Source organism: Lutjanus erythropterus, chromosome 13 (assembly GCF_056507025.1).
Source record: "Lutjanus erythropterus isolate fLutEry1 chromosome 13, fLutEry1.hap2, whole genome shotgun sequence".
Lineage (NCBI taxonomy): Eukaryota > Metazoa > Chordata > Actinopteri > Lutjaniformes > Lutjanidae > Lutjanus > Lutjanus erythropterus.
This window is the reverse complement of record NC_139329.1, coordinates 456,303-481,415: the sequence shown is the minus strand read 5'-3', so window position 1 is coordinate 481,415 and position 25,113 is coordinate 456,303. Positions and strand designations below refer to the sequence as shown.

The 25,113-nt window shown below is 41.3% G+C and overlaps 1 protein-coding gene across 1 annotated transcript in view; it reads right to left on the bottom strand.

The window, feature by feature from the left end:
* agbl1 (AGBL carboxypeptidase 1) overlaps nucleotides 1-25,113 on the bottom strand; it is a 219,332-nt gene that overhangs the window by 15,441 nt on the left and 178,778 nt on the right. The window contains 2 exon segments of the mRNA XM_084733981.1: nucleotides 894-1,023; nucleotides 24,050-24,230. Of these exon segments, the coding sequence (XP_084590107.1) occupies nucleotides 894-1,023; nucleotides 24,050-24,230 (311 nt within the window).

Sequence of the window (25,113 nt, the reverse complement as noted above, 5' to 3'; positions counted from 1 at the left end):
TAAATTAAAGTGCTTTGTGATAGTGAAGATGTGTGTGTGTTTTGGCCAAACCCACCGGGTGCTATCTTGTGCTGAATGACCACAGACTTTGCACTTCAACCAGGTTTTGGCTGGTCTAAAGTGCAAGCGGTTTTTGCACCAGGTGTAAGATAGGGCCCTTAGTATTGGACTTTACTGTCAAATATATTTTGAAGAAATTTATATTTGAAAACGTGCGATTCTTTGCATCATGTTTTTGAAAATACAAAAGCTCCTGGCTGTGAAAAGGTGAACAAGTCCTTTTTAAAGTGCACATTCTTTTCACTGCATGGTAATCTATAGCAGTTAATTACATGAATTAGACTGAAAAACAACCTCACCACCACTCAAGATTGGTTCATTATAGGCGTTCTCATTAAAGCCCCGTGACATTACATTTCAGGTTAAAAAAGACACATGCAAAAAAAGATACAAAAAGTGCTCACATCTACATGTATGCACTGCTACATGCCTACACAGCACACATTCACACACCTATCAGCTTTGCATTTGGCTGTTTAATGCAAGTATTGTGATGGAAAATTGAAATAAGCTGGTAGTAATTTTGCTATTAATTATACTTCCATTAATTTTAAAACGACTCTGTTCAGTGTTACAGCTGAAATCTCAGTCATTGTATGACATCATGAAACAACATCAAAGTGATTGGTAGGATAAGCTCAAATTAGAATTAGAATTAGAACTAAAAAAGAAAAGAACTTGGTCTAACTTCCAAACTTTCAGTCTTGTTTTTACTCACTTATGAGTAGATTTTCTGATCCACAACCTCTACAGTAAGGGTTTGTTCAAGTTAAAGTGCTTGGGTAATGTCTAATCTAACAACATTAAAATAAAGAAGAGTATGTAAATCTCACCAGTGGAGTTCGTCCTATACTGCTGAGGTAGTACAGGAAGCCCTTAGTGTGGTAGATAGTTGGACTGAGGATGGGGTCTGGTTTACACCATTGACGGTTTAGATCCTCACTGTTCAGATCACAGCGATTCCTGAGGAGACACACAGCAAAAGAGACAGACAGGACATTTGTACTGTCAGTATATATGTTCAACCTATAAAAAGCAATAAACATAAATATGAAGTTAAAAAGAAAATTGAAAAAAGCAAATTTGCAATATCTATACTTGGTATTGTTACTTATGTACACACATGTATCCATGTATGCATTAACACACACACACACACACACACACACACACAACAACCATACAAAAAAACATACCTCTGTGGCATACAGTATAGGGAGCAGGCCTCAGACATACATCTACAATAAATGGTCATGAGTTATGAAACGGGACGTGACTAAAGTGTAGGGGACATGGCATAAGTCTGTAATAACAAAGTAAATCTGCTGAGTGCAAGAGTCTGTAACTAACATTTATTAGTTTGGTCATGGTACATCAATCCAATCCGTTGGCATGAACAGTTAATCCGCTGTCCTTTGGCTCATGACTAACCATTTCACTGAATCTTGCACATCTGTGAATCCATTTGGAACCGTTTTTGCAATAGGCCACTCCTAGTGCCATGCCCTCTTTCAGCCAATTGGCATGAATACAAAAACACACACTTGGCCTTCATGCCAAATTGACACTTCACTAAACACTAACCTCCTTTGTTATTGTTGCTACATCTGCCAAGCATTCCACTCTCACACTGCATTTATGCCGCTTCCAGTGATAACAGTGGCAGATTTAATATGGAAATTGGGACAAATTGTTGTAAACAAGGTTGATTGCTTTGAACAGATTCTCATGTTTAGCTGATGACCGTGGATTTTGTTGGCTAAAATAATGACTTACAAGCAGATTTCATAAGTATACCTGGCTAATGTAAGCCAATGTAAACTCCATTTGAGTCAGCTAAGTAGTCTCTAGCTGATGTTTTGATGTTTCTCTGACATGTTTTAAAACAAGAACCCTGTGAAAGTGTTTATGTAAAATTACCTAGCAGCTGCATACATGATATAACGTTAATGCTAAAAGACTGAGGCTAAGACTAGCTTACATCGCAGAAAACACTGGTTACTATCTACATGACAGAAACACATTAAAGTGGGAAAAGGAAGCACTGGGACTCAATTAGTGCAGCGAATCTTGAGACGTATCACCCATCTGGTGCTCTTGTGCAATCGTGGTGTGGCGATTAGACCAGAATAAGAGCTAGACTAACCCGGCTTAGACCTGGGATGACCTGGGTTGGCCTATTTTGACTCTGTACCAGCCTACATCCTCCTCCTCAAACCTCCACAGAACAAATGCATATGCTGTGGTATCTAACAAGTTTGGCTAGAGGTGAAGTTACTGCAGCTAGTCAGCTAGTATTGGTTAGCCAGACATCTGTAGTTTATGTTAGAGTAGCTGAAGAAAAAGTTTAATCCATTTCCCACACATGTGCACTTGTGTTTCATTTTTTGGAGAGACATCGTAAAAGACACCACCATTCCAGACTTGTGGACCACCAAGTATCGCTCTTCTCAGAGCCTCCAACACACCTTCAATACGGTGAGAAATGGAAAGTTTGACAGCCCTAGTTATTGTTGCTAATCTATGATTGGACAGTTGCTGTTTGGAGGCAGGGCTTAGCAAAGGGTCCATTTCAGCGCCCTAGAGCAAAAACTGTTATAGTTTATGGATTTGTTTTTCAGTATCAGAAAAAGTCAATTTGCTAAATGAGCAACATTTAAATATTCATAATTACCAATATACATTCTTTTTTGCTATTTTGAAGTGCTTGATTTATAACTTAATGTGCATTGTATGATTATGTAAATGCAAATCATACACTGTAAAATTTGTTTAGGGGCTTAATATTAGCAGCAATTTTATTGTCTGTTTTTAGTTTTCTGTTCACGCTGGTCATCATGTTTTCATCCTTCCATGACAGCTGATCTCTTCAGTTGCAGAAGCACTTCTTTTCCACTTGGTCTCACTATCCTCCTATACGGAAGCCTGTTGCATAGCTGCAGTTTTTCCTCCTCTCGTTGAAGAAGAGAAGTTTCTGGGTGGATGCTTTGAATAGTGCAAGGCCACTTCCCTGCCCTTATCTCTCGTTTCACCCTCCCAATTGCTTCATCTGTGTCTTGGTCTCTCTGTAATTCCATGTTACTCATCTGTTCCACAAGGCTTTCACACAGCCGGACCAGATACACATAAATGTCTGTGATAGCAGAGGGTGATGCACCTAGCTGATCTACACAACAACTTGGGGGTTCAGGGGACCCAGAGTGACTCACTCTTTTGCAGAGGGCCTTCACTCCAGATGGAAATATCCACCCTTCCTCCTGGTGGCTTGCATTCCTTGATAGCAGGTCTACATCGATATTCTCTCTGCCTGGCCGATACTGCAGGTCAAAGTCATAAGTGGACAGGGCTGCTAGCCACCTGTGGCCAGTAGCATTGAGTTTCGCAGTTGTGAGAACGTAGGTCAGTGTATTGTTATCAATTCTCACAGTGAACTTGGCCCCATACAGGTAGTCGTGGAATTTGTCAATGACTGCCCACTTCAATGCGAATAACTCAAGTTGATGGACTGGGTAGTTTCTCTAAGAGTTCCTCAACTTTCGACTGTCAAGGGCTAGGGTTAGGCTATATGTCCAGCACTGTCAACTATATGGCATAATGAGGATTTCTGTTCAATCTGTACAGGTGTCTGCATACACACTCGCCATGAGTTGACTTGGCCACTACACTCAGTGTTGTCTCTGGCCTTGGGCTCATGGTGGAAATTCCTTGCATTTGTGCCAATGATCACTGGTGCCTGATCAGGGCCGTTTAGGTCTGGGCACACCAGGGCCAAGGCCAGGATCGTTGGCTCAGCATGAGCTCCATCATACAAGAACTTAACCTCCATGGCTACATACCCTTTATAAGGATAGCTGGAGTTGCTGAGGCCCCAAAGAGCCAAGCTGGAAATGGGATGCAGTGGCAAGTGGGACAGGTGGGCTGCATACCAACTTTCAAATATGATGCTGACAATGGAGCCACCGTCCATGAGTGCAGTGGTCGGGCGTCCCTTGATGATTATTTTACCAAGTGAAGGTTCTCCCACTAGCCCTTTTGGAAGGCTTGTAGTCTCTTTGATGTCTATGGCGCTTCGTTTAACAGAGCAGTGGGTGTTTGGTGGCTCTTGATCTTTGCTGTTCACTTTGTGTCTTTTTAAAGAATGAATCAGTTTCTGTATGACCTCTGCAGAGTCCTCCGGAGCATTGCAGCGAGGGGCCACATGTCCGTCTTCGCCGCATCGGTAGCAGAAGAAATCATCTCCATCAATGCTGGCCCAGGCCTTCTCTTTGTTGCTCAGCCGATTGGGACAATAGTTTTTCCCCCTTATTCTCTCCAGAATTTGTTCTCCACCCAGACTCCTTTGGTGGACTGGAGTCTGTGTAGGTCACTGCCATTACACCAAGTTGGTTCTGCAAGTTCTCAACTTCCTTCTTTAGTGTTTGAAACTCATAGTTGTTCTTTGTTTTACGCCCTTTCTCAGTCTGGACTACTTTAGGTTGTTTACTCTCAGTTGTGGTTTTTAACTGTCCGGCAGCAAGCCCTGCCACCTGGTACCCCAGTTCATCAGTCTGGGCTCTTGAGTCTTGAACTTGACAGTCTGTTGGACTAGCTTCATCCTCCACCTGCACTTGCCTTACTACAGGTCTAGCTGGGTTGGTAGCCATTTTGCATCTTACAGGCTGTTGATCTTCAGTGTCTGGAGAGGGGGAGGGTTACTCTTCCTCTCTCTCAACCGCAACTGTAGAAGCATTAGTTCTGACTCAGTGGCTCCCCGGAGGCAAGGCAAGGCAAGGCAATTTTATTTATATAGCACCATTCATACACAAGGCAATTCAAGGTGCTTTACAGAACTTGAAATTGCATTAAATTAGAAACAATAAAAGAGCATTAAAATTGCATTTCAGATAATTAAAAACAAAGCTAAAAGCAGGACAATAAATAGTTTAAAACATTACAGAAATGCATATAAAGAAAGAAGCAAACATAAAACAAAAGCGACAGCAGACAAATTTAAAAACAATAGCTACAGATTATCCTAAAAATATGTAACGTATCCACTTCACTGGTAAGCTGCAGTAAACAGTAATGTTTTAAGACCTGATTTAAATAAGCCGACAGTTTCAGCTGACCTCAGGTGTTCTGGAAGTTTGTTCCACAGGTGGGGAGCATAGAAACTAAAGGCTGCTTCACCTTGTTTGGTTCTGATCCTGGGAACACTGAGTAAACCTGTTCCAGATGATCTGAGGGGTCTTGGTGCTTCATAACATATAAGCAAATCAGAGATATATTTAGGCCCGAGACCATTTAGTGCTTTGTAAACTAGTAACAAGATTTTAAAGTCTATCCTTTGACACACGGGAAGCCAGTGCAATGATTTAAGCACTGGTGTAATGTGCTCCACTCTCTTGGTGTTGGTGAGGATTCTGGCAGCAGCGGAGGAGCTGTTCTACACGTGTACTATCTCTTTGGCTAGCGGCTAGCCCTCCTCTCTGCACCACTTTGGTTAGCAGCCGCTCCACCCTTCTCAAAAAGTCAGAGTCTTTCACCCGAGCATTGGCGTAGTGCTCTGAAAGAAAAGTGGAGGTCCTCAGGGGTCTCAGAGGTCCCAAAAGCCCTCTCAAGGGCCTGTATGTATTCTCCAGGTGCAGCTTTAGGGTTGTTTGCTCTTACTGCCTGGGCTATCTCCAACGCAGGACTCTTCAAATTCTGAACAATCCTCTTCCTTTTCTCTCGGGTGGAACAGTCACATTCATGCACCATCAAGCGTACTTGTTTCATCCAGGTGTCTAAGTTCTCCTCTCCAGCTGGTGTTGGTGTTATACCAGAGTACGCCCGAAGGTGTCAGAAGACATTACTCTCTTGAGTGGGTCTCATGGTCTTGACCAACAAATCTCCCACCGCCCGTATAATTGACTCAGCAAAGTTTCCTGGTGCAGAGTCTCAGGGGGAGTATCTCTTGTTCATTTGTCTCTTCGGTAGGAATGGAGTCATCCTCTGTTGAGTGCTGTAGGTTTGCCCCTTCATAACTCATGGTAGTCTCTTCCTCAGCCCATGCAATGTCCAAGGTTCATCTCCTCCAATAGGGGGCACATCAAGAGGGATGCTTTTTGTGTTCACTCTTTCACTGCACTCACAGAGCACAATAAGTGACTGGGCTTGAGGGTTGGACATCCGTCCTTTGACTTTCACTCTTCCCAGGGCTTTAATGGTTGTAATGGTCTCTTCGATTTGCTCCACTGTGGCATCCGTGGGGACCAGCTTCACTACTATAGTGTGGGATAGCTCTAACCCCTCCCCTTTACACCAGTTTCATAGCAGTGACATGTCTTATTTCAGCGTTTTTCTTTCTTCATTTAGTATTCAAAATACTGAAACTTCAATCTGACTTTATTATTTATCTCAAAATGTTGGGAACTCGGGTTGTAATAGTGGTTCTGACAAAACTGATACCACTAAATCACAAAGATAAATGAGGATATACTTTTAAAGTACAAGTTAAAGTTCTTTAGTTAGTTAGTCCATCCTCCAGGCGATGATGGAAGGATACGGTTGGTCTCCCTCAAAGCCAGAAGTGCAGCCATGCTTTTCCAGTCACACGGTGCGCTGTCTGGTGATGGTCTGAGCAGGCCTCAATGTCCGTGTGGGTGTGTTAGCCAAACAGTAGCCAGGAGGCTAACAGGCGGCTTAGTGGCAGTCTAACAGCCTACAGGCTCGACACGAGCATTAAAAACAAACTATATATGTCTAAACATACTTTAGCCACATAACACACTCTTGACAAAGGCGTAAGGCTACTTTAGTGATGGTAAATCGCAGCTCCTCTCTCCACTCTGTCGGCCCTGACACAACCCGTAAGTCCCACCCCTTAACCAATCATTGTGCTAGTAACATGATGTCTCTCTGAATGGACCAATCTAAGGCAGATAGAAACAACACACTCAAGATAGTCTGTCACACCTCGTGTTGAGGGATGTACAGGCTAAACAAACTATAGGAACGTCACGTTCTTAAAGGGACATAACCTTTAGAGAAGTTACATTTATGAAATGACATAGGTTTTAATTGTGGCAACTCTGGGGATTTTTAACCAGGAGTTACACTGTAACAGTGTACAGTTAGATCAGTGCCTAACAATACCTCGTCAGGGTGTGAGTCAGTATTATTATTTTTTTTAAGTTGTCAATCACACATAAGGTCATGAAAATAAGAGCAAAAACTCTTTTTCCCTTAAAGAAAATACAACCCTTCCCCAGCAAGGCCACAAACAACACAGAACCACTGCATTAAGATTGAGAGCAATCAGTGTATTCAAGCAACACAAAACACATCACAACAGCAAATGAAATAGTTGGTCCCTTCCGGAAACTCAAAGAAATCTAGTCTGAAATTTTCCTTTCAAATAACCCAAAACAAAAGGTACACTTTTCTCACAGTTCAGTTCAGTTCGGTTCGGTGCACAAAACAAGACAAATCACTTGATTCAAAAAGCAAGAGTTCAGTCTTTTCCCCAAAGTAAGCAGAAAGAAGGAACAAAAAGGAAGAACAAAAAATAAACTCACGGCTACCTGGAGTCACCTCTTGTTAGTTCAGTCCAGTCAGTCCAGTCCACGTCTCCATCAGACGTCAGACGCTGTGCCTTCAGGAGATCGGGGAGATATAATCCGCTGTTACGACTCTCTGGTGATTAAACAACAAGACTTTCATCCATTCAGATTTCCACCACACGGCCTCCAGCGAAATACGTGGACTATTGAGAACGAAAAGAAAGATGCACTGCAACATATTCTTCCTCTGTAGGATGGCCTCACCGCTCCCTCGTAGGACTGTGCGTGTCCATCTTGGTGAATCGTCATCAGTATTAGACAAAGAGGTGTCAGCGGCCATTGGCTCCGGAGCGGAGGTGTGTAGGTGATGGTGAAGGGGGTGTGTGTGGGGATGAACTCCAGTAACCTCCAGTGGTAGCACTAGCTGATTGCTACAACACAACTATAGGTCTACTACTATGCACATGATAACTCTGGGGATTTTTAACCAGGGGTTACATTCTTTTTAATGATATGGATTGTAGATGGTGAGAATCCCTAAATTCTTTTAAATTGTATGTTGAAAAGCGCTGTTGTTAAACTGTTGGACTATTTGCCCAAAGTGGTCAACCTTGACCCATCCTTGCTCATGGACAACTGAACCTTTTGATGATGATGATGATGCCCCTTTTATACCCAGTCACATTAATATCAGCGGTTACAAATTAACCTGTTTGCCTTTGTTTTGTTTTTTAGCATCTACAACTTTATCAGTCTTTTGTAGTTCTTATCTAAACTGGGTAAACCCACAGATTTCATGGTTCAAGTTGTGCCATGGCCAAACTTTAGAAACAAGAAGACAAAAAAAAAATAGAGAAACTGAAATAAACTGACAGTGAGTCCAGTCGAGTCAAGTTTAGTCCAAGTCGCTGTCAGTCGGGAGATATTCTCCAGCAAGTGCTGCAGCTTGAAGAGGATATGATCCACTGATCTACCAACTCAAGGATTTAATGGCGAGGGGTTCCAGCAGGACAGTCACATGGTTGGAACATGGATTTTAACAGGTGAAAATGAAAGACACCAAAAATACACTCTTGTCTGACAGGACAGCCTCACCTCTTCCTTGTAGAACTGTGTATATCGTCTTGGATTCTCATCATCACTATATGAATCATCACTATACACACCCCTCACTGTGACAGTGGGATGGTGATGAACTTTAATAACATCCCATGGTAGGGATAGCAGATCACTACAGCTATACACAAACACAGACTGCTGGGTGCTGGTAGTTGTGGTGGTATTGCTGTAGGTCCTTCACCATCTGTTGGCCTGGCAGAGATCTGCACTCTACTGAGTGACCTCTGCTAGTTTCATTCTGCGTCTCTTTGTCTTGTTCTTATCTCTTTTTACCGCTCTCTCCCTCTCTCCATCTAAGTCTGTCACCCTGTGCCATGGCCATAGCCAGAGAAACACAGAGTTCTAACACTACTCAAACTCTTTGTAAACTGCTATTTTCCACAACATTTACTTCCCTCTACCCGGTGCTGCAGCTGGCTGCCCTCAGGCATGCGTATGTAAATTTGTCACCAATGTCTGTATCAACTGCCACACAATATTTTATTCTGTAAGCTTGAATACGGCCTACAGCCTACACGAATTTGTCATTTAACTACAAACAGATGGTGTTAAAATCACTGTTTGCCACTGTCAATATTTATGAATTTGTTGGTGTGGGTTAATCAGTATCAAGATAAACTGTGACATTCTTATCTACTGGATGGATGAATATAACTATGGATATAATAAACCTATAGTTTTCATGAAGTGTTGTCTTTGTTCCTGTTAGATATCATGGTTTTAGCATTTTAAACAGACATCACTGTACACTCCTAAAATACTTGAACCAGATTGTGTGACGTGCACTGCAGTCTTTGTTGCATATTGATGCCAGAGATGGTGTGCAGTCTGCTCACAATCACATGCATATAAGAATTAAGCAAATGCCTTTTACGCATGGGGCTAGATGGATGAATGATGAGCAGTTCCAAGACATACACCATACAAGAAATAACATATATTGAGAGAAACATAAAGTCTTCAAGACGGGATGTAAAAGACCACTCTCTATCTCTAACCTTAACAGAGCTGCAAGTGGCTAAACAGAAACATAAAACGATTTTTTTAGTTGCAGATATTTATAATCAATAATTATGCCAATCAAAAGTGCATTTATGAAATTCATTTTATTAACTGCTTTTAGGAAGTAAGTTTTATGACTTCAAACTAATTGCAGTGGACGCCTGGTGACGGCTTTAGAGCTGCTTGTGGATTTTGCCTGTTAAAAAGAAGTTTTAGGAGTATTCCTTACACCTCCTTTATATGAAAAATGCATTGGAATAACTTATGTTATAATTTGGCACTTTACAAATAAAAGTGATTTGACCTCATTAAGCCTGCCTGTGGTGTGTTTGAGCTTTTTCTGTATGAAATAAATAACTGATGTGTGACTAACTTAGTTAACTAGCTGAAAAATAAATTTCCTTCTGTGAATATACTCCCATGATACTTTGCCCGTGTTATGCAGAAGTATTATCAGACAATAGTGTTTTGTCAACTTTATTAACTTACTGATAGCACCAGCGATTGACTGGACTCAACTTCACAGGGATAAGACTAGACTTCAATTAAGTTAGGGAGGCCTGCACTTGAGCCACATCACTTACTATGCAGATGATACTTATGTATCCCTACATCCGGCACTATAGTAATAGTAATAAGAAGTCACTAATAATACCAATAATATCAAATGTATTATGTACTGTTGTTTGCAAGAATTAGTGTTTGCAATCCATCTCAAAGAAGAAACAAAATATTGTCTCCATAAAACATAAATTCACAAGCACCTATTTCTTTAAGTATAAACATTTTTCTTTTCATTTAGCTGACCACTGACATATTTTTGTCAACAAAACACTTTGAGTATTTTTCCTCTAGCAGAACAGTTCTTTCAGCATTGTTTCAGTTTAGCACTTTCAGAGTATGCCACTGGAACCCATGCATAATGTAGTCAATGGCGCATTGACTGTAGGTGTAACAGGAAGTGAATCAGTGTCAAGAACAAATAGGATGGGAATCAAGAATCGGTTCCAGTTGAGGACCAGATCCAACTGATTCAATCCATCTCTATCATTTGCCTTCATGCTTAAAGATTCCCTAATTGATGCCTTTCACTAAGATCCACATGCCTTGCAAAACAATAACATCACGCATGCAAAGCAGTCAGTGTGTACAACAAAGGAGTCGAGTCGAGTCGAGTTAGTAGTCATGACTGACAGGAGACAGATGCGGTCCAAAATATGGTTTTAGCAGGCATTAGCAAGCCAGGCTTAGCAACAGATTCTGTTAATCATGCTAAAGTTCTCTGGCACCCCGAAGTTAAGCTGAAAGGGATTTTTGGTAGGCATATTACACAATACATATACATAATATTATATATTAGAAGTATTTCTAAGACTGAACAACTAGAGAGGCTACTGTCTGATTCAAATCTTCAGGCATTTTCAATATTCCAGGCTATAACACTTTCAGAAGAGACCGTACCCATGGTAAGGGTGGTGGTTTTTAAATTTACTTTTAAAATAGTATCCAGTGTAAACAGATTGATTTCTCTAAAATGCTCTGGAATGTGTTGGAGTCATCGTCTTGCTCTTTCTCCTGAAATGTCTTTTAACATAATTGTGATGTATAGACCACCTAATGATAAGCTGTGTGTTTTTTGATGATTTGACTGAGGTTCTCAAGGCCTGTAGCAACAAAGAGGTTCTTCCAATGGGCGACTTTAATCTAAACTGGTTTGATAAAACATGCCAGAAGAAGCTTGAGAACATAGCCAATCAGTTCCGCTTAACCAAGCTTTTCAAAAACCCAACTAGAGTAATACGATACTCTAAAATTCTGTTAGACTTAATGTTTACAAAAAACAAAAAACAGATTGCATATGTAAGACCTACAACCTAATCACAGGCATATCAGACCCACAATCTCACATTGGTATCATGAAAGCTAGCTAAGATGTGGTTCAGAAACCAAAATAAGATTAAAGAGAAGACCCATACCTATATCATTTATTCCAAAAACATCAAGCACTTAGAAAATGAGATAAAGTTAATCAACTGGGAAAGTATAACCTCAGAAACAAAGTAACGGGACAGCTTAGGAAGACCAAAGCAAACTTTTTCCTAGATGTAATAGAGTACGCCAAAGGGAACACCAACACGTTATGAAAGTGCATTGATCAACTATCAGGAAGAGAGCAAGCCAGTAGTGGACTTATAGAGCTCTATGTGAACAGTCATAACAGCTCAGCCATCACTTCAGAAACACAGGCTACAAAGAAGGATATTTTATATTTTATCAACTCTGTTTTAGAATTAAGCAGCCCCTTAACAAAAACCCAGTCCCCTATGGTTTTAACAAATGAAACATCCTCGCTCAGTTTTGCACATACATATGAGACAAAGGTAAATAAAATATCCCGTCACTACTGACATTCTCAAGAGCTAAGGATACCTGGGGACTTGACCCAGTTTTTCTTAAAAATACAAGGAATTGCTAACCACCCCCATCATGTGCATTGTCAGCCGCTCCTTTAATGAATGTATAAGTCTGTCCTCCCTGAAGACAGCCATTGTAACACCGATATTTAAATCAGGTGACTGACAGGAAACTAGCAGCTACAGGCCCATCCATATACTCCCTGCCACTTCTTAAGTTGTTGAAGTTAACTTAAGTTATTGTGGAGCAGCTAATTACACACTTCAATGATGGAAATCTGTTACACCCCATGCAATTTGGTTTCAGGGCAAACCACTCCACTAAAACTGCATGCTGCTCCTTCCTCAAGGTCATCAAAGCTAGTCTTGACAAAGGAAGGGTGGTAGGCACTGTTTTGTTAGTTCTCCATAAGGCTTTTGATACTGTTAACCACTCTGTACTTTTGTCTAAACTGTCAAATTTTAAATTCCACTGTTGTTAAATGGTTTCCATCATATCTTACTGATCGTTCTCAGTGCGTAAAGATCAGGGATAAAACATCTCCCCTGACAGCTTGCAATTTAGGAGTACCACGAGGGTCAATGGGACCGCTGCTCCTCGGCATGTACATCAACAACCTCCCTTCCATCTGTAATGGAGTGGAGACCTTGATGTATGGTGACGAGATGGTTCTTTTTACACATGGGAATGATATTGATGCAGTTGCGGCCAAATTATCCACAACAATGGAGAAGGTAACAGAGTGGCTTAGCCTATTCTGCCATACGTTGAACACAGAGAAAACAGTGACCATGTATTTCTCAAACAAACAAAGTCAAAGTGAATGTCCTAACATCCCTGTGGATGATCAAATGATACAAAATGTTGAGGAGTAACAAATATCTAGGTGTAGTCCTAGACATGCCATGTCCTGAATAACACTGCAAAGTTGCTGAGTCATATCTGATGCCGTGATCTTGTCCCATATTCTGTACTATATCATCTTCATCTCAGGCCAATGAGACTGCTTTAAATCCAATTAGATCACTGTATAATCAAGCTCAAGCACTATTACTGTGAACTACTTGAGAAATATAAAATATTAAGCTTTGAAAACTTAATCATGTTTTAAGATGTTTGCTTAGTACACAAAATTACCCATCATGTTGAACTTTGTGCAGCCTCACTCTGAGCTATTGAACAGAGCCTTATGGTCTGCACCCAGGGGTAACTACAGTATTCCAAAACGAAGCTCTGCCTTCTTTCGATCAGCCTTTTCATGAAAAGCCATCAAAGAATGGAATAGGCTCCCTGACGTGCCAAAAAATATCACAAGTTCTCACAGTTTCTCCCGTGATGTGAAAAACTGTATTTTAAGCAGTCAATCTTATCAACACCAATCTTAAACAGATGTTAGAGATTACCCTATTACAGGGATCTGCAACCTTTACGATAAAAAGAGCCATTTTTTGGTTTGGGGGTGTGTCTCGAGTCGCAACTATTAAATGCTCTCCTTTTCCTGAAGACTTTTTTTTTTGGCAGCCATAGCTTATGCACCATGAATGCAAATGTTGTCCTTACTTAAATTAAATAGTGCCTTTTAACTTTACTTGCATAAACTGAGTTATCTGTACTTTTTGCCCTTGTACTTGCTTCTTTCCATAATATTTATTTTTTCTGAGTAAACAGTACTGTGCATATAACACTCCAGACCTGTTGGTGGCAGTACTGCACCAACAGGTCCTGCCATTATTTAGCAACCAGCAAAAACATCAAGAAGAAAAAAACTTGCCTGCGTAGTGCGTAAATTCAACTTAAACAACAAAGCAAACGTGGCTGTTCAAAGAGAAAGAGGCAAGCGGTGCCTCAATATATCATCCCGGTGACACTACACTCAAGCAAAAGTGAACCAAATGTCGATGTCGGTCAGTGTGTACAGTTTATAGTACGCAAAAACCTGCCACAACAAGTCTAACGCTGGACAACTTTTTGAGACATTAGTGTGCGTGTATATTTGTGTGTCTGTTGAAGGAGTTAGAAGTCAGTAGCAGCAGGTCAACACAAGAAGAACTGAAGAAAAGTGCTCTGGCTTGGTCTAAACAGCCCAGAGTGAGTCAGTGTAGTTGTTACTGTCAGGCCCTCTGTACCACGTCGACCAGGCCCAGCTCTGGTGGGTTCATCGAGGCACAATCGTTAGCTCTGCCATCAAAGCTAGCCATGAGCTGTTACCTGAATTAGGTAACTAACTGAACAAGTTAGTTTTCATCCTTATGTTGCCACAAACAGACATTTATGGCCTAGGGCACATGCTCGTGCAGCGACCGGCAGCAAGTCACGCCTCGTCCAGCTTTGTGTTTGTTTGTCTGCTTCTTTTCTTTCACTTTGCACTGAATGGATCGGCTCAAGAGTTCAATGTGAAGAAGGTGGTGTTGTCTCCCTGCATTGTGGACATTTTTTAAAAGTTTTATTGGAGTATAGACGGCATGGAGTTTGCTGTGTTGTTTCTACTGTGGGCGGCGTTCCACTTCGCTGAAACTCTGAATGAGTTACCAAACCCGACACACCCCGACGATTTTCTCCTGCAGTGGAGTAATCCTCAGAACAGCAACCATCCCCTGGATCTAATCTTTCCCGACCTTAACTGGTATGCCACTACATCAAACAGAAGAGGGTAATGTATCAGCGAGAAGCCCCGCAAGGCCAGGAAGCAAGGTAAGCGAGGCAGCGTGCGCCAGAGGCTGAGAAAACAATCTCTCTCCCGTATTCCCCTACCTTCCATCATTTTATCAAATGCACAGTCTCTCCAGAATAAAACTGATGAATTGCAAGCACATGTTCGATTCCACCATGAATTCAGGGATGCATGTTTATTGGCGATTACCGAAACATGGCTTGCCGATAGAGACTTGGACTCTGAAGTGGCTATTGATGGGTTTGGTGCGCCCTTGCGCCTCGACCGAGATGCCAGTGTGACTGGCTTGTCTCGAGGTGGTGGGGTGTGCTTGTATGTGAATCAAAGATACTGTAAAAATGTTCTAAGGATGTTTTGTTCACTAAGGATGTTGAACTGTTGGCTGTGTCTCTGTGCTCTCCTCATTTGCCCTGCGAGTTTTTGCAAATATTTGTCACAGTTGTTTATATCCATCCGAGGGCCAATGTGGATAAAGCCTCTGAGTCCATCCTGCAAGTAACTCAGAAGCTGCAATATATATCTCCAGACACTCCCGTTTTTATTCTTGGTGATTTTAACCACTGTTGTCTGAAAAAGACTCTGAGAGACTTTTATCAATACGTTACATGCCCGACCAGACTCAACAAGACGCTGGACCTGTGCTATGGTTCCGTTAAAGGAGCATACAAATCGATCCCACTACCCCCTCTGGGAGGGGCTGACCACAACTGCGTCCATCTCATCCCATTGTACCGCACGGCTTTGAGGAGGGAAAAACCCCTCATCAAACGGTTTAAAAACTGGACTGATGATTCCATCCTGAGCCTTCAAGGCTGTTTTGACTGTACAGACTGGGATGTGTTTAAGGAGTCTTGTTATGACATCGATGATCTTACTGATGTTGTCAGCTGTTATGTTTCCTACTGTATGGACAGGGTAATTCCGGACAAGGTTGTGAAAGTATACATTCATTCATTCATTTTCTGTAACGGCTTAGTCCGTAAGGGTCACGGGGCTGCTGGAGCCTATCCCAGCTGACATTGGGCGAGAGGCGGGGTACACCCTGGACAAGTCACCAGTTCATCGCAGGGCTGACATATAGACAGACAACCACTCACACTCACATTCACACCTACGGGCAATTTAGAGTCACCAATTAACCTAACATGCATGTCTTTGGACTGTGGGAGGAAGCCGGAGAACCCGGAGAGAACCCACGCAGACACGGGGAGAACATGCAAACTCCACACAGAAAGGCCCTGCCCCAGCCGGGGAGCTGGGGGATCAAACTCAGGACCTTCTTGCTGTGAGGCGGCAGTGCTAACCACTGCACTACCGTGCCGCCAGTGTGAAAGTATACCCAAATTCTAAATCTTGGGTGTCTAAATCACTTAAGGTGGTGACCTCCCACACCTATACAGACTGAAAAGGGAATTAAAATCTGAGATAAGAAGAGCAAAGCAGTGTTACAAAGTTAAATTTGAACAGAAACTTAGTAACAATCATCTGGGTTCTGCCTGGGATGGTATGAAGACCATTACTGGCACACGGAAGAGGAAAACCAAGAGGGTTTCAGATGTGACAAACAGCTGGCTGATGTTTTTAATAAGTTTTACCTTAGGTTTGACTCCCAAGATTTTAGGAATGTGGTTCAAGAACAAAAAACAATTTAACTGACAGCGTTTCCATTCCCCTTGAAGAATGTGCTGTGGTTAATGGTTTTAAACACTCTAGAGTTAATAAGAGTCCTGGGCCTGATAATATAGACAGCAGGGTGCTCATCTCCTGTGCAGAGCAAGTAGGTCACATCTTTCATTATATTTTCCAGTTGTCCCTCAGTCAGCAGAAAGTACCTAAAATTTGGAAAGAGTCCACAGTCATTCCAGTGGCCAAACACAATAACCCCAAGGAGTTAAACGACTTCAGGCCAGTTGCCCTGACCTCCTTGGTCATGAAGTGTTTCGAAAAGTTGTTTAAGAAAGAGGTCCTTACAAAAACTGAACATCTTCTTGACCCGCTACAGTTTGCGTACAGGGCTAGGCGAGGTGTAGAGGATGCTACTGCCACTCTGCTTAACCTGCTCCTTAAGCACCTTGCAAAACACATGCTAGGGTTTTATTTGTTGATTTTTCATCCGCTTTTAATACAATCCAACCACACATTTAGTTGAAAAGCTCTTAAAATATTTTAACCTTGATTTTAATATGGTGGGTTGGATTCTTGATTTTTTAACTGACAAAACTCAGCGGGTAAGGGTGAACGGTTGCCTGTCTGAGAAGATGTCGTCCTCTTTAGGGTCTCCTCAGGGATGTGTCCTGTCACCACTCCTATACATTCTCTACACTGATGATTGCCGTAGCCAGTATGACAACAGGTACATTTTAAAATTTGCTGATGATTCAGCTATTGTCAGTCTTCTTCACGCAGATGACACTGATCATGGTCCTGTTGTGGATGATTTTGTACTCTGGTGTGTAGAAATGCTCTAAGGACATGGTCATTGACTTTAGGTTGAAGCCCCCTGCTGCCCAGCTCACCACCATTAAGGGTCAGGTGGTGGAGGGGGTGGAGACTTATAAGTACCTTGGTACTGTGATTGACAAGAAGCTGACTTTTAATGCAAACACAGAAATGCTTTGTAAGAGGGGTCAGCAACAACTTTTCTGTCTCCGCAAACTGTCAAGGTTCAATGTGGACAAGACCCTCATTACCATCTTCTATAAATCCTTCATTGAGTCTGTGTTGACATTTTCTTTTAATTGTTGGTTTGGGAATCTTAGTTTAAGTTCAAGGAATGCTCTTTCTAAAATAGTGAAGGTTAGTAGTAAAATTCTGGGTGTCCCGCTAAGCAGCCTCACTGACCTGTTCAATAGGCAGGTGTTAAGGAAGGCCAAATCAATATTAGCAGTTGGTCCCCACCCCCTTCACTCTGAGTTCCAGATTCTCCCCTCTGGGTCTCAGTTTAGATTTCCTGCTGTAAAGAGCAACAGATTTAGGAGATCATTCATTCCCGCTGCCATTTCCCTCCTAAACTCAGGTCCAAGAGGTACATAGCAGCGCTGGAATCCTGTTGTGACTACTGTGACTACTGTTGATGATGATGGTCATCTAGGGTTTTTGATGTACCGGTTATGATTATGATGATGGTGACATCGATGTTGATAGTGTCTTTCATGGTTCTGCCTATTGTACTGATCTTGGTTATTTCATGTATTGTCTGATGTTATTTTTCTTATTACCATGGTTGTTGAACTGTACAGGTAAATGTGTATTGGGGTTGTAATATCAACCTGCCACTCCTTATTCTCCCAAGCCATAACATTGAAGGCCTATTTAGATCATAAAAAAAAAACTTTGCAAACAAATGATGTTGAGACCTCTTGGTCTTAAGTTGTGATGTATCCAGTCTGACATCATTTTGTTTGAGGTTTGAGGCATTTAATTTTTTTTGAGACCTGAAGCCTCTTTAGTTTTAATGTCATAGACTATGTAATGTACCTTTGGCCGGCCCCAGCAGGTCTCTAGAATTGACTGTGAAAGCGGCTCTCTCATTTAACCCTCTATTAGGACTGTTAATGGGCCTTATAGAGTCCAACAACCCAGCACTGAACTGACTTTTTAGCATTTCCTCTGATTAGTTGAGCAGGGTTTCGATCATGGCTCTGTAGAGGTGAGTGGCGCTGGACTGAGAAATCAGTCTATCCCCGAGAATAACATCGCATTAGCTAAAAATGGTATTCAGAGGGTAATTGATGAGACCTACAGCGGCGTCGTCGGGGAGGTCCGCTCCGCTGGCATTGGTAATTTTCACATGAATGTGGAGCAAGGTGTCGTTCAGATCCAAATACTTTTCACTGTCTCCGGGGATGAAAAACTCTATAGGACCCCTGTCAGTGATGGCCAACAGAGGCATGATTTTGGTGTAGAGCTTTTCATCGATAGATAGCTGGGATGAGCTTCACAATAGTCTTCCTAAAGGTAAAATTGATGGATTCGTTCTGATCCAATTTTATCTCTATGCGGATGTTTTAAATGTGATTTTTTGCCACAGGTAGATAGTAGACGGGGTTAAAATACTTTTTGATGACATCCCCGAACGTTCCTTGTACATTCACGATCTTCAAGAGAGGAGAGTAAGCATCGCCTACCAGCTGAGGATGCACCATGTCGCTGTAACAGTAGAGGTGGTAGAATCCTGCCTTTATATCCGCCGGGTAGGGAGTCATCTTCTCATTAAACCTGAACCATTCTCTCGGTTTCATTCCCATGATGTAAGACAGGGGAGGATGAAAAAGTAGATATACTGATCCCCGGCCTGAAATTCAAATCAAATTAAATTTTTTGGATGGCGCTGAACTGTACGGAAATATCCAAGTTGATTTTTTTGAGAAAGGCGTTCATCTCGGTCATAAATTGATTCACGTTCGAGTAATAGCCTCCTCTAATCTTTTGACGTTGAATCATAACCTTGTCCTTATTCTAGTTTTCTTTGGGTCTCTCTCCAATCAATGAACTTCTTTACAGGAACGCTAAACCACGTGTGAGGGTATGAAATCTCCGCTAAGGCCACCTCCCAAGGCCCCTCTAAATCTATATGTTGAGCCAAATCCACCTGGTAACTGGAACACACTGATGCATGATGCTTGGCAGCTTTTTAACCATTAGACTACCGGTTTTGAAGTGCACGGGGATGTATTATACATTTTTTAGGCCATCACCATCAACCCCGCTGTTGAATTTCCTGTTTTTTACTCCTAATTGTATGTCGTTTTAAAAATTTCTCTACTTGATACAGCTTGTCAAGACTCTTGTTAAAAAATTCTTTCCCTGCGTCAGTTTGTAGTTTTACCAGTGCCTGACTTCTCAAAAATGGATTAAAAAGCCTTTACCGCCTCAGCTGCAGTCGGTGGTGGTGGTGGTGCCTGAAAGAAATCCGGTCCAGATTGCGTCCCTGCATCTCAGTTGGTAGCTCTTACGCCCGCACATCTTAAGTATCTGACAATGACTCTGCTCAAAGTCTGCCTTCTCGAAAATGAAAATCATTCATTTGGTCTGACCAAGCAGCGACAGGTAGGACTAGCATTGTCCTAAACACCCCACATTCAGAATTGAAAGCCTCCAAGACAAAGACGTCTCATCTTTCATTGCATTTATGACAATGACAAGTGTGCCAGCCCTTTTATCTGGTGCAGTAGAGCCAGCGACCAGAGGGTGCAGATTTTGCCTCCCACGTAGAGCTGAAAAGAATTCTTATCCTCCAGAGCTCACTTGCAGGTGGAAAAGATTCCAATTCTTTTTTAGATTTCACCCGTTTATGGGGTAAAGGAGAAACCTGCCAAAGAAATTCAGGCATTGTCAGTTGCAGCACTCCCCAGTCGTTGGAGGTCAACGTTACTGTGTAAGATTGAGGTCCAAACGTCTCATTCTCATCCAGCTGATACAAACAGAGCTCATCTGTCTCATACTTGAAGACATACCCCCAGCGTCCATGCAATCCATAAGGCTCTAAAGACCATTCTTCATGCAGGGAATCTGGAGGAGGCATTTGGGTATGGCACAGAAACACCACGCTTTTCCGCAGAGCGTTGCAATCAATAGGATCACCCATGTGTGTAGACTTGTCATTGATGATGATCACAAGCATCCTGCTAATCAGTGACATGCTGGCTCTCTCTATCCTTAATTTTGTCAGTTGCACATTTTCAACAATTGTGTTAGGAACTTCTTCACAGTCAACTTTCTTTTTACTGCTCGTCTCAGACATGATGAGTTCTGTCTTTTTTTAAAAAATTCCCTAATGTTGCTTTCATCCGAGAGTCTTCAGAATTTATTTTCAGTACTTTTACATACCCTTTCATTTCACTGGATAATAAAATTTGCGGGAATGGTCTTGGGCGGAGTTAAGGTTGTTGTTATAGTTGTTATAATGATGCATTCAAGATGTGTGGGGTTTTTTTTATTTTGTTTTCTGGGTATACTGCATAAAATATACATGAAATTCTGCAGCTTCTAAATTACTTTTCCCCCCTCTATCAACAAGCATATCTTGCTGCAGAAAAATCACAAAGTTTTTCACTCAACTATATTATTTCTTCAAAATACTCCAAAATGCTTCAAAATGCTCCAAAATACCGAGGTCAACCAGGACGTCTCCACCATATGCTAATTTGTAAAACATAATATATACCAATCTCACGCTTTCCCACGGTAAGACCATATTATGCATAAATTATCATAAATTATGCTATTTTAATGACCTCTTGACCTAGTCCTGTGAAAATCGAGTTTGACAAAAGGGTGTCTCTTATACTCTCTCATATCATTTTTTGCCAAAGTCACAGGGAACCACTGGAGAGGAGATAAAGAGCTGAGTGTGGCTCTGGAGCCTCAGGTTGCAGACCCCTGCCCTAGCAGGTACCTAGATGTTATATGCTACACTTATGAGTACATGTGTTTCTAACGTTGCCACTTATAATGTAGTTATTGTATATTTCTTACTGTAATTTGTACTGTGTAGCCTGTACCTTCCATTTTCATTGTGTAAGGCAGAAGCATTGGTAACTTGGTCACTTAAAAAATATGGTAATTGTATGTCATATTTTATATTATAGTGCATGTGTGTACTTACTGCTTTTATTATGTTAGGCAACTGGATTTACTGTAGTTTGCATTGCACCTTTATTTGTTCCATCTGCTTGTTATGTGTAGGACTACAGATAGAAATTAGCATTTCACTAAATCTAATACAACCTTCTTTTTATTTCTTGTAAATTATCAGTCATTGCATACTGTCCTTTTATAAAACTAAACTCAACTAAACTCTATTTGACTGAAAAACCTAAATGAAAACAAATGCTGTACAAACATTCTCTCATTTGATGCATTTTAGATGGTGGTGGTGGGCTGAGTGCTGCTGCTGCTCCATGTCCCACCTCCATTCCCCCATGGCTTAACCAGCAGCAAACTCCATTCACGCTTGCTGCACAAGGCAAATGGCACAAGAAAAAGAGGATGATCATCACCGTACAGTGACAAAATTTACAGTGAAAGGTTTGAGCCATTTCACAACTGCTGAAGAACCAGCATTCCAGTAGCTTAAGACAGACATATTCAAAGTATCTGAAGGCAAATATATTGGCTTCAAACAACAAGAGGTGTTTGTAATCATGGTTAATTATCATTCAATGACAACTGGCCAAGAGCTGTGGTTTCATAGAGTAATACTGTATAGCAAAAAAAATGTCTTGACTCATCATGAGAATACTTTAAATATAGCTTACAAATGTTCAAAAAAATCCAAAAAAGTAATCTATTCTAATCAGTTTAACATTCTGTAGAGATAATACTGAGAAGCACAATTTAATAGCAGAATTAGGATGTTCCAAAAGCGGCTATCACAGCAGATGGATGGACAAGCCTTAGCCAAGACCACTATGTGACTGTGATGAAAACCAGCTTTACATGTGGTCACTGATTGGTAAATGTTTCTCCCTCAGCGTACCTATAGGCAAACTTGGCTGATTTATGGAGGAAGAGAAAAAGAAGGGCCCAGCAGTGCTGGCTGGCAGAAGAAGTCAAGAGTTGTACAGCATGACACAATGGCAGCAGCAGAACAAGGAGACTGGAGACTGAAAAAAGAAACCACTCTTGTATTCACCTGTAAAATGTGTTAAGACTTCCTTTGGTTATTACAGGCTAGCTCACTTGTCAATCTAAAGAACTCTTTAAAAATCCAACCTCCTCTTGAAAATCAAATGTCCTCTTTTCCTCTTTATTTAAAAAAAATACTTAATTTGAAAACCCAAAATACACACAAACCAACAGGGAATAGGCTTTTAAGTAAACGTTTGTGTTGGTACTTGGGCAATAATGGTTTAGGTTGCACACAAATTTCAACCTCTGAGAACTGACCTGAGCAGGTAAGAAAGGCGAGAGAATGCTGACAGCACAATGAGTAAATCCCTGCAATGCCCAACTTAATTCCTGTGAAATGTCAGAGTTGAATTGTAAGGCATACGTCACATACACACACCCACACATGCACCCTTTTTGTTAGGCCTTGCTTATACATCATTCAGTGGTAGCATAATGAACAAACCATATACTGTATGATATCTTACCTTTGATCATGGCACTACTGGGGAGGAGACAGACCGAGGGGTCTGACATTGAAGATTCATTATAGGAGAAAACTTCAGAAGTTGAAGACAACAAAGAAAACTAGAATTACTGCCTTGCAGTTGTATGCCTCCGCCAAACAGTCAAATTGCTGTTTACATCCATGTCTGTCTCCACTGATATAATGTATGTAGTGAAGACCATGAATGAATTTAATGTGGAACTTACTTTTTTTTGTTTATTTATTTATTTATTTTTTTTGCAAAATAGAAGTTTTCACTATATTGCTGCATGTTTCCAGTGAATAATGCTGACAAACATGCTGTCTTAATTTAGAGACTTTTTTTTTTTTTTTACAACAATCTAATCCATTCATCCTTGGACCCAAATGGATATTTGTACCAAATCTGAAGAAATTCCATCAAAGCATTTTTGAGATATCACAATTACAATAATGGGCTGTATGGGTGGATGTATGGACAGATGTACAGACAACCTGCAAACATATTGCCTCAAACCATGGCTGCGACCAGCACTTAACGATATGTGTTGTCATAATGATTTTGTTCTAGTCTTCATCCGCAACTAAGAGGAGGTCAGCTGATTACATTGTCAGGATGACTCCAGGGCCAGCGAGATACACCATATCCCAGGCTGATGACTTCAAATCCTGCACTTGTGGCTCAGCACTCTCTAACACACCACAGTGAACTATGCATCAGCAGGGACAAGATGGAGCAGGTTGCTAGTTTCAAGTTCCTGGCAGTTCACATATATGAGGACCTGACACGAAGCCCAAACAACTCCCACCTCAAGAAGGCCCACCTGGGGCCTTCTTACAATAAATGCTTAGCAGTAATTACAGTACTACTCAGAAAACCCACAGACACTGACAGAAATGTCACTTAGAATCCCACACAGACACACAGACACACACACACACACACACACACACACACACACACACACACTTCCCCAACAAGTGCTTTAAAAAAGAGACACGAGACAAAACTTCATTACTGTTTGTATGGATGGATGGACGGATGGATGAAACTGTAATTAAGGTACACTGGTACATGGTACATGTCCAGTGTTTTGATAGAATATCTAATTTGTGGGGTATGGCGTCCTGCATCCAGCACTATTCATGCCTAATACTCACATGCCGTTGATGACTCCGTCTGGGTTGAGCATGGGAATGATCTTGAACACAAAAGCCTCCCTCAGACTCTGGGCCACCAGGTCACTGCTACACAGAAACTCCAGGGTGCCCTTCATCACCCAGCTGGCATTGGACTCACCAGGATGGACACGGGCTGTTAGCACGATACAGGGGCGATTGCCTGGACAGAGACAGATAAACATAAACAGATAGACATTTTGCCTGTTGATATGATATACAGTGTGTAGAGTATAGAGTTTCATCATCTTGCTCACTTACAGTTATATGTTATCAGGGATCATGCACGTGAAATTCAAGTAAGAGGACTGATTTTCAAACTGGTACCTTGTCAGTCACCACTCACTGCAAAGCTGTTTCTATAGTTTTATCTGGCAGTCATCTACATTTCCAGTGCTCTCTGAGTGTCTAGCATTATTCACTTATCCAGATCAACTATGTTCGCTACTGAGTGATAATTGTAATGGTGTGCAAGGGGCATAATTAACATGAGTGTCTGTGATTACAGTATGACCGCTGTTTAGATACTATGCCGAAAGGCAGAGTTTGCGATCAGTCAGGGTTCTTTGAGCTCCATGACAGTCTGCTGCTGAGTAGATATTTAAAGGTGAAAACTGTAATAAATTAAATGTAATAAATTATAAAATGACCATAGTATGTCATCAGAGATTAAGGAACCCTGCTAAATTGAAATACATGTGTCTCTGAAAACAAAGCTACAGCCTCAATGCCCTTCTTTTAAATTTCTGTTCTGGTCTGTAACTTGTGATATTGTTTGCCAGTTTGACATGATTTTAAGAGTCCAGATTAATGCTAAAAGTTCACAGAATGAGTTAGTGTCAAAATCAACAATGTGACAAATCAATAATGTTTTACAAGGAGTAGATGTTTGTAGTGGTTAAACTGAGGAATATGTTAATGGAATCTTGCTGGCAGTGAGGAAGGCAGTCAACTCAAAGTCTAGAGTATGTTATAAACAGCTGATTAACTTACAGTGAAGGACTGGTCCTTGCTTGTTATTGTTAAATTATAGCGTTGCGATTACC